General features: G+C 41.0%; 1 protein-coding gene across 3 annotated transcripts; it reads left to right on the top strand.

The window, feature by feature from the left end:
• Positions 1–1,978: 1,978 nt before the first annotated feature.
• On the top strand, positions 1,979–6,986 carry LOC100502234 (RNA-binding KH domain-containing protein). 3 transcript variants are annotated; one of them, XM_008649339.4, is made up of 8 exons: positions 1,979–2,203; positions 3,053–3,622; positions 3,847–4,275; positions 4,366–4,623; positions 4,722–4,985; positions 5,080–5,138; positions 5,285–5,357; positions 5,532–6,986. In XM_008649339.4, the coding sequence occupies exons 2-7, from the start codon at positions 3,056–3,058 to the stop codon at positions 5,331–5,333; spliced, it is 1,626 nt and encodes a 541-aa protein (XP_008647561.1). In that variant the 5' UTR covers positions 1,979–2,203; positions 3,053–3,055; the 3' UTR covers positions 5,334–5,357; positions 5,532–6,986. The 3 variants fall into 3 exon arrangements, with proteins under 3 accessions (XP_008647561.1, XP_008647560.1, NP_001183640.1); XM_008649338.4 differs by having other exon boundaries at positions 5,462–6,986; NM_001196711.1 differs by having other exon boundaries at positions 2,072–2,203; positions 5,467–5,569.
• The last annotated feature ends 3,056 nt before the right edge of the window (positions 6,987–10,042 follow it).

Genomic DNA, 10,042 nt, shown 5'->3' with positions numbered 1-10,042 from the left:
TAACATGTCACTTACCTTGTAAACCATTTGGAAAGGAATGGCGACACACCAAGAAGATGAGATACACACACTACTTCGGAACATATGCCTTTTGATTATTCATAAGGAAAAATGTACAATTTTATAGTTTGGAGACTTAGACAACACATACCCTTAGTCGGACTAACCATATATTCATTCCTTTTCTAAGATACATGGCCCATCGGTCTAATTTACGCACTAAGGAAACAACTTATAATAGGTGGTCCATTGGGCTCAACCGTCTCCTTTCGTTGCCCTAATCTGGTTATAATTTGACGGCAACATCAGAACAATCTAGAAGTGTAATGAATGGTTCATAGAGACACTGACTCACCAAAAATGATCAAGTATGTGAACATATCCTGGTGACTTGTTCGAAAGTATACAAAATGGTCACCTAGATCCCTTCCCACCTAAGCCTATAAAGTACAATTATATACATATAATTTTCTAAATTAAGATTAAAATACATATTTTGACCGTGGAAATGGCTATATCATGATGGGATATCGTTTTAGTTTCTCTCTCTCAATATAACATGTATAAAAGGTTACCTAATAAATCATCATATATTGGATGCCCTCACATGAGTACAACTCTATTTGGAACCGTGCCTAATCGTGGTCGTGTGGCCCTGATACGAAGAATTGGTGGCGTAGTTCGTTTCTTGATTTTTCTCCTCATAAGCGGTCGCAAGGTGACCACTAGATATCGAAGAATTCTTTGATATCCATCGCCAACACTAAGAGATAATGTTGACTCCAAAAGGGTACACTAGAGGGCCATTTACCATATATTAGAGAAGATTTTCTTATATATACGCTCTAAAAGCACCTCCAAGAGTCTTTCTAAATTTCATTCTCTAAATTATTATTTCGAGAGTCATTTGCATAAAACTCACCTTCTATATCTTTTCAGTTTCCAACAACTTTTCTATATCTTGTTTGCCTCTAGAGACCCACTGTGTTTCCTATCTTTGGCTAGTGAGAAAATGAAATAAAATATGTCTATATTTGGATAATTATTTAAATAATTTGCTAGAGGTTATTTTTAAATCTATATTTATGTTGATTAGGAAAAATATAGAGAATCTCCTAAGTTGCTCTAACGGTATTATCTGAAACATTTTCTAAATATAGAAAACATTTCTTCGTATCTCTATATAGAGTCTCTCTTCTCCATGGACGAAGTCAGTCTCGAGGTTTGCCGATGTCACCATCATTTTAGATGGATGCCATCAACATTTATATAATATTTAAACATTACTTTACATTATGTTTTCTAAAATCCATCAATGTCAGCTGACACCAACAGTAAGTTGTACCTCCGCCCCTGCTATTATCTCCTTTATCTACTTTTGTACTTTTGATAATGGATTAAGTAAAACTTAAATATGTATAAGATGCTTGAAGGTATGACATACATAGTAAAAAAATCGAAGCAAAATACGTCTTTAATATAAGTGTTTAACATATAGATGCTGAAATATAGAGGACGTTGTTAGAGCGAAATAAGATATATATAAAATAAGAATAAGATGAAATCTTTTATGCCTTGTTTGGTTCAATGAATTGAGATAAATTAAAATTGATTTAATAATAAAATTAGAAGCACTTTCATATTGGTTTCAATTCAGTTGGAGAGATCTATAAGCGGATCCAATCATACATATAATCCATAGATAAGATGGAATGAAACACTAATATGTAGGAGTGATAATAGATCATGATTCAAATGTTTCTTCATAAGTTTTTAGGGTCATAATTAATTTTTTATTAAAAATGAATAGAAATAGAGTCTGATACTAATTTGATTTGATATTTAAATTTTATAGCGTAAAAATTTAGAGTTTTTTGTTACGTACGATACCAGGTTGGTGCAAACGAAAGGATTCTTTGGTGGTGGGCCGGTAGCAAAAGAAGGAAAGAAAGAAAGCGAAGGGAAACATGGTCCAGAAGGAACCACACGCGGCCCATGAGAAAAAAACACGAGCTCGTGAATCGTGGCGACAAAAGGTTGCCACCCTCCGTGGCTGGCTAACCCTCTTCGTCGATCGGTGTCCCTAGCCTCCCCCTGCCCGGCTGTCCTCCTCGATTTCGCAAGCTCCTGGTTACGGCGGCATCTATCGTTCCGCCGCAAGGGCCGCATCGTCTCTCTCGCGACGCTGCCCCAGACCGCCGAGGTCAGTGCCCCTCCGCCGGCTCTTCCTGCCACACGCCCCGTCGAATCCCGCGACGGCGGGCCTTAGTTCGGCGTCTGCACCCCGTAGATCCGGGCGGTAGAGCCCTTGTTTCGTGCCAATCCGTCTTCTTGGTGGTTCGATCTCTTCGGTGGGCGCGTAGACGTGGTAAAGATAAGTATGTGAGCCAATTATTTCGGAATTTCTTGCCTGACGGTTGCGCTTTGAAAGCTCCCCCGCCCGCTAATAGGAAGGACTAAAGGTAGAGTTTGATAATTAGCAGACGCATGTGCCAGACCGTGTAGTGTTTGCTTCTTTGCTAACCTTTGGTTGGGTTTTGGATTAACCTAATTAATTAAGTTGGAAATTGAAAATGTGCCACTTTCTCATAGGAACGTCTGTTTCCTGGTTTATGCATTACTCAGCATATTGATTTTTCCCACCACGGTAAAACCGAATTTCTTTACTTGACAATGACGAAATTACAAGTGTTTGTAACTTACTAATCATACTGAAAACATGATATGTTGACTTTTTTAACTGTAGTGTTAAAAAAACTGTTAACCTAGGTACTATGCATTTGTACCAAGAAATTAATGCATGCCTAAGTTAGTACATCATCCTTTTTTGGTTTGATGGTATTGGAGTTTGCAGTTCAGAGATTTCAATACCCAATTTTTTTTTCTATATAACACAATTACACAAAAGGGTTGCCCTATCGAGAGAAAAAATGTCGTAGTTATATCACACCACATGTTCTGCTATTAAGGACATTGTGGACTGCTATTTAAGTTTGTGTTCATTTGGTGCACTGTTCTATGTGTTTTTTTACTGTTTTACCTCTGCTTCCAGATAATGGCTGGCCACCGAAACAGTCATGGAAAGCGCCAGTCTGATTTTACTGAAAATGGAGGCAGTAAGAGAAGAAATCCTGGCGATGATACATATGCACCTGGTCCTGATGACACTGTGTATCGCTACCTCTGTGCCTCTAGAAAAATTGGGAGTATCATTGGCAGGGGTGGAGAAATTGCAAAGCAGTTGAGGACTGAGACCCAAGCTAAGATCAGGATTGGCGAGAGTGTCCCTGGATGTGATGAGCGAGTTGTTACCATATTTAGCACAAGCAGGAAAACTAATACCATCGATGGTGCTGAAGATGAGGTTTGCCCTGCTCAGGATGCCCTCTTTAGAGTTCATGAGAGGCTTGCCAGTGATGAGGGTCTTGGGAACGAAGACAGCGAAGAAATTTCACCTCAAGTTACTGTTCGCTTGCTTGTGCCATCAGACCAGATTGGATGCATTATTGGAAAAGGTGGGCAGATCATCCAAGGAATCCGCAGTGAGACTGGTGCACAAATACGTGTCCTTAGTAATGATCATATCCCCGCATGTGCCATTAGTGGAGACGAACTTCTCCAGGTTTGCAATTCACATCAATTCCTTAATTACCTAAACAAACTGTACTGCATATGAATGTATTTATCTATCCTTACTCTTTAATATAATCCTGGCAGTGTCTCCTTTCTTAAATGTATACACCATTTATTTTTTACTGAAACTTGAAAAGATGTCTGGAATTGTATGGTTTGCTGTCTGTGCTAATCATCTTTACTGATAAGACTTACAAATATTTTTGACACTAGATATCTGGGGACACGGTAGTTGTCAGAAAGGCTCTTCATCAAGTGTCATCTCGCCTCCATAACAACCCATCCAAGTCACAGCATCTTCTTGCATCCAGCTTGACCCAACCTTATCCAGGGAGCACCCACCTTGGTGGTTCCTCTACTGCACCTGTTGTAGGGATCACTCCAGTAATTCCTCCTTATGGTGGCTACAAAGGTGATGTAGCAGGAGATTGGCCCTCTTTATACCAACCACGAAGGGATGAGAGCTCTGCAAAGGAGTTTAGCTTGCGTTTACTTTGTGCTGCTGCAAATGTGGGGGGTGTAATTGGGAAGGGTGGTGGAATTATCAAACAGATTAGGCAGGAGTCTGGGGCTTTAATCAAAGTGGCTAGCTCCAATTCAGACCCTGATGATGACTGCATAATTACAGTTTCTGCGAAAGAGGTGATTTCTCTTTTTGATCTGCTTATATTATGCTTTCTTGCCTTTTCTTGGTTGCTTTTCTTGACCAACCATGTATTTTGTTCCATGCAGTTCTTTGAAGATCCTGTATCTCCAACAATTGATGCTGCAGTTCGTTTGCAGCCTAGATGCAGCGAGAAAAGTGATTTAGAATCAGCTGAGCAGTCATACACAACACGCTTGCTGGTGTCAACATCACGTATTGGGTGCCTAATTGGCAAAGGTGGTTCAATCATTACTGAGATACGGAGAACATCCAGAGCAAATGTACGTATTCTTTCAAAAGAAAATGTTCCAAAGGTAGCAGCAGAAGATGATGAGATGGTTCAGGTAGCAATTTGGGCTTTCTGATATTGTTATTTTTTGAGGGATTCGCGTGGTTATATGCTATAGCAGGTTTTCATTATATCGATTTGCCTGTGCTCCAGATCACTGGAGGCCTTGATGTTGCAAGAAATGCTCTTGTGCAAATAGCTACAAGGCTGAAAGCCAATTTCTTTGAAAGAGAGGGCTCTTTATCTGCATTTCCACCTGTTATCCCTTACCATCCTTTGCCTGCTGGTGTTTCGGATGAACCAAAATATCTAGGCAGAGACACCAAGCCTGTTGGGCACTATCTATATTCAAGTGGTTTTCGTACATCGGATGACACGATTCCTTCTGACAGCTATGCAAGTTATGGCGGCTCCCAGGTATAACATATATTGTGCTGTACTCTTTGTTATGCCTGTTGATAGCTTATTATCAGTATTTTTTCATTTCTTAATCAACTAAAACTTTCTCTAGGCACCTGGAAGAGGATATGGGGCTTACAGCGGGTACAGTGCTCGCTCCTCTAATAGTGGGTAAGGATGGCTATACAATGTTTGATTCATCAGTATAGAAATTCAGTTTGGTACATTGCTGTATATAGCAATTGTTTGTGCTTCATGTCTTTTTATTTCTATATGTGCTCACGCGGTTCTTTGTAACTGCTAATAACTTCCATCAGGTTATCTGGTCATAGTTCTCTTCACTATGGAAAGCGTCATGGTTATTAGGATTTAGATTGCTTGATAAAGCAGGTATTGTTCTTCAACCTTTTCTTGATATGTTAGAATGATTATGTGATTGTGCATTTGCCTACCTTAATGTTCTTTTTTTTGCCTTTTGAACACATTGAACCCAGCTCAGCTATCTGATGGACCTGTTATTTTCACCTTTGCCACCCCTGCTCCCCTCACGTACTATAAAAACAGCCAAGACATTGAAGTTTGGAGCCTGCTTATTGGAGTCCCTTCCCAAACCAGATGACCAAGAGAGCCCAACCTGGAAGCTTTGCTTAAGAGGACCCGTGTGGATGCCATAGACCACCTTATATTCCTCACTACATTACTTTGTCTTCCTGTGGGCCTATGTTTTTAGCCCTGCCGCAAATGTTCTGAACCTATGTATTGAAAGGTCGCATTTGAGACTGCATGTATTTGCTTGTTTGAAACCTGATTCAGTTTAGTGATTTTGTTGAAACACTTGTTTCCTATATGCCACCCAAAAAGCCAGGAATATGTTACTAAAAAACCCTAGGGAGCTGTTACTTGCCTTTCCATGGAAGATGTGGGTTACTTTCTTCTCAGTGATGTGTGACTGACATCCTAAATTAAAGTAACACCAGAAATGGCCTTTTTGCATCCGACACTAGATATACCAAACTTCGCTCCTCCCTGCCAACATTTCACTGAATTGCACATTTTGCTTTATTCATCTACCCCTGCCATCGAACACACTCAGTTTCACCTGCCTGCCTCAATCTTCAGGGCCTGTTTGGTTTTAGTTCAGACAGCTTTGCATGGCTCTCCTTGCAATCCAAGGCTTTAGATTTTCTGTTCCTGGGGTGGCAGGCTTTGAACCAAACAGGCCCCAAGAGCATTGTTGAACTGACGTTAGCTAGCTGAACACACATCTGTACTTGTTCGATTGCAATGCTGTTGCAACTTGCTACACATGGGCAAGTTTATGTTTAAACATTGAAGTCATTTTTTTGAACGAGAACATTAAGCCAATTTGAAGTACGTTGGTGTTTTAAGTATAAGCTTTCTAACTTAATCGGTTATAAATATATACTTTGGTGTGAGTAGCTAATATCCGAAACTTTGGGTAGCTGGAACTTTTTTTAGTCGTATTGATTTATCACAATGACCCAAAAAATGGGTTAGTCATGATCTTACTGAACTCTTTAACCTGATGCATATGTTATAATGCTTTATTGACTAAATGAGTATTGGTGATTGAAGTCCCGATAACGTACTTGCCAACATGCTATGATGGGGAAACTATATGCCAACGGTTGAACCATGTGCATGAGGCTGCAGTACGCAAAGTTTTTTTTGCAGGTTCACTGTTCATTTCATGTAGATTTAGCAGGTTGTAAGTTCCACTGGGCTTGATTCAAGATTGATTCTTCTTCATGCCCGTGAGTCTTGTTAACTAGGAATGTGCAGGAACATGCAAAGGGTAAACCATATGCAGGTATTGTTTATGGATGAGAATGGATTAGCCTACGGAGTTGCACAACATTGTTAACCTTCGAAATGTTGTTAGCGGAATGGTTACTATTCGTTCATTGAATCTTCTGCCAATCTGTTTTATGTAAATGCTGTATCGGATTTTGATGAGCAAATTCTATTGCAGTGCCTGGAACGATTGTGGTTTTGGCATAGTAAGTTTCATAAGATTTGATTCTGAGATGTCCTGAACACTATTCTATTGCAGTGCCTGGAACAGTGCTCTCTCTTTCTGACCTAGGACAGGTAGTGTTGCTGATCCGGGTAGTGTACCGTAGCACTGCACTGTCCGTCATCCATCTATCTATCGAGTCAAACTGCAGCTGAACCTGACCTGAACTTGTGCAGGGTTCAGGGTGCTCCGATGAAAGTATCCTGAATCTTTACAGGTTTCAGGGCGCTCTGATGAAAAATATATGCATTATCATTAACACATGTGCTCTCGGCATGGCATGCTGTTGCGGCGTGCTGTTTCTTTCAGGATTCTTTTGGATCAGTTTCAAGATTGTGTCTATCCTTGCCATGTGGTTTTGGTGTTGCCGGTGTACGGTGGCGGATGGCTCACCTGTATTGAATTTGCAGGATATGTCTTCAGAGCGTGCGCTAAGAGGAATGGTTTTTAATTTATTATTACCCAAACAAACCAGTCAAGAAAATTGTTTTATTTCTCTAGTCCAGTCTATGGGTGAGAACTGTTCTATCCAAACAAGTCCAAGCAAACAAGAAGTTGAATTTGAACACGTGAGGATGGGAATCATCCAAAAAAAGAAGGGATCGAGGTCTTGGTCAGGGTTTCGGGGTTAGGATAGGAGTTTAGGAGAGACTGCTGGCCTAGCGGTAGTGATGGGTCGTGGGACACAACTACACAAGTGTCTTACCTTTAGTTGTTGTGTGGAGACTGACCCAATAGAGCGAATATGAAGACATTCGCTGCAGTATGTATTAGGGTTTTGGTCTTTATATCTTTAGCAGTTTACCTATCATATCTTATATTTCATATTCTATTTCAAACTCTATTATACGAACAATGCAGTTTATAATGTAAAACGGTATTTTGGGTAATCTGCTAGACACGACTAAATTTGAATCCAAGGCATTCGACTTGAGGGTGTCTCAAGGGAGAGCATTTAGATGCAAGACGTTAACCCTCAAACAAAAAAAATGTGGTGGTAAGTGGTCCAATTCAAGACGGGTTAGGGAAGGTACGGGTGCAGTAAACAGACACTTGGAACAATGTATCTAATAACGGGCAAAATAAAATTTTATACCTAAAATTTACGGATGGAAGATTGTACCCTTCAATTCTTGTGTACTAGTACCTGCCGCGCGCCCCTGCACGCGTGGCGTGCTTCTGGCGCCGGTAACTGATTTTAGCAAATGACTATTTGCAAGTAAACATATTCAACGATTCTGCTATTCTTAGCAAAGTAATTTCACTTGGACTTTTGTGCTAAAAACGCATTGGAAAAAATCTCCTTGGACTCCAGCACACCGACAAGGATATTCAGGGTCTTATTAATTCTCGCTTAACTCTTACATGACAAAAAAGAAGAGCAACAATATGAGTGTAACCATATGAAGACTAAGGTGTGTTTGGTTTGGCTTTGGTTTTTGCCCCCTAAAAGCCAAAAGTTAAACCAAAGGGCTGAATCTGGAAAACTGCTTTTTCTAAAAGCTGACTTTCTTGTAGTGCAAAACTAAAAACACATATGGACCTGTTTTTAGCAGCTTTCAGGTGGAATTGTGAAAATACATATGGAAGAATTTTTAGCGTGTTTTAGTAGTTTCCACCAAACAGTTTTTAGCTTTTTAGCAGTTCACATCCCACAACAGCTTTTTTCAAAGCTCACAGCCCACAACAGCTTTTTTCACAGCCACAGCCCAACCAAACAGACCCTAAATACATCTACTTATCATGTACACCGCCTAAGGGACAAAATTTATGGTACCTGAGAAATAACCATAACACCGCTAGAATCGGTTGAGGATCCTCGTGCAGGAGTGAGGGAGCCAACCTCATCAAATAAAATGGCACATGGGCCTGCAGATGTAGCCTAAGGTTGAAAGTGGAAAACTGGGGAACATTATTGATGTTTCGGACAATTACTCGGCTGTGTAAATTCCATACCTTTACAAAATATCCTAGACATTCTTTTTCTGTTTCTGCAACATACATGTTTATGGGTTCTGGACCTTTGACACTACAAAAGTTCAGTGAGTATTCATGCTTTTGCGAGTAAAGCCTAGAAGTCCAACAGACATTCATTTTAGCGATCCCATGTCTTTAGGATGCACTTGTTATCGGATGTCTCCTAAGAGACAGAATGCACTTGTTATGGTAACTAAACAAAAAATATAATTTAATTCGTGTGAAACCTTTTCAAACCTACCTTCCCTGTTTGCGCAATTTAGAAGAAATAAGGCGATTATACGTCAAAGGGAGCTGTAATATCAAGCAAAAGAAAAGGTCATCCCACAAAAGCCCAAAACTATTGTAGGGAAAACACTTGTTTTTACCTGTAATTGAGCGTCATAATGGTGTTGCTGATATTTACTGCTGAACCAAGTCCAATTTACCAGAATAGTATCTAGAAGAATCCTTTTCACATCCTCTAGCCCACCAACATCCTGCTATTTGACACTGAGAACCTAAAAAACAAATTGTTCCCAGACGAAAGCTAAAGTCGCTTTATACGATTAGCTGCAGTAGGTGAGCACGATCTCCCAACGTTGGGCATGACACGACCATGATAGACGACATAGACATTTTGTCAAACACCTGCATGGCGCCCAGCACTCGGAACGATGTTAAGGCCGCTAGGACATCTGAAGGCGTTGCTGCCTAGGGAGCGGACAGAGTGCCGAGTCCGAGCCTGCTAGGAGTAGAACCACCGAGCACGCTGCCGCCTGGGGAGCAGATGGAATGTCGAGGCTGAGGCCGCTAGGACCTCCGAGCGCGCTGCCGCCTGGGGAGCGAACGGAGTTTGGGTGGATGTACTCTAGGAGGAGTTGGTGGGCAGCGGTGCGACGATGAACGACGGCGCGAAGAAGCGGGACGTGTCGAGCAACTCCATGAACGTGGCATGCAGGAACACGAGCCTCCTTGGACCGACGCGCCTTGGCGGTAGCTATCCTACTGCGGCATGGAGGGGGGAAAGGTTTGGCTTCCGGTGGGATGGCAAAGGAGGATCTCAAGTGAGTTTCTAGAA

The sequence above is a fragment of the Zea mays genome, chromosome 1 (genome assembly GCF_902167145.1).
Source record: "Zea mays cultivar B73 chromosome 1, Zm-B73-REFERENCE-NAM-5.0, whole genome shotgun sequence".
In the NCBI taxonomy this organism is placed as follows: Eukaryota; Viridiplantae; Streptophyta; class Magnoliopsida; order Poales; family Poaceae; genus Zea; species Zea mays.
Note: the sequence above shows the minus strand (reverse complement) of the source record. Positions and strands in the feature narration are given on the sequence as shown.

Excerpts from the sequence above, each read along its gene's own strand:
- LOC100502234 (XM_008649339.4), top strand. The coding sequence starts at position 3,056 with ATGGCTGGCCACCGAAACAGTCATGGAAAGCGCCAGTCTGATTTTACT. Across the intron at positions 4,624-4,721 it reads AAGATGATGAGATGGTTCAG|ATCACTGGAGGCCTTGATGT; the intron begins GTAGCAATTTGG and ends CCTGTGCTCCAG. Across the intron at positions 4,986-5,079 it reads CAAGTTATGGCGGCTCCCAG|GCACCTGGAAGAGGATATGG; the intron begins GTATAACATATA and ends AACTTTCTCTAG.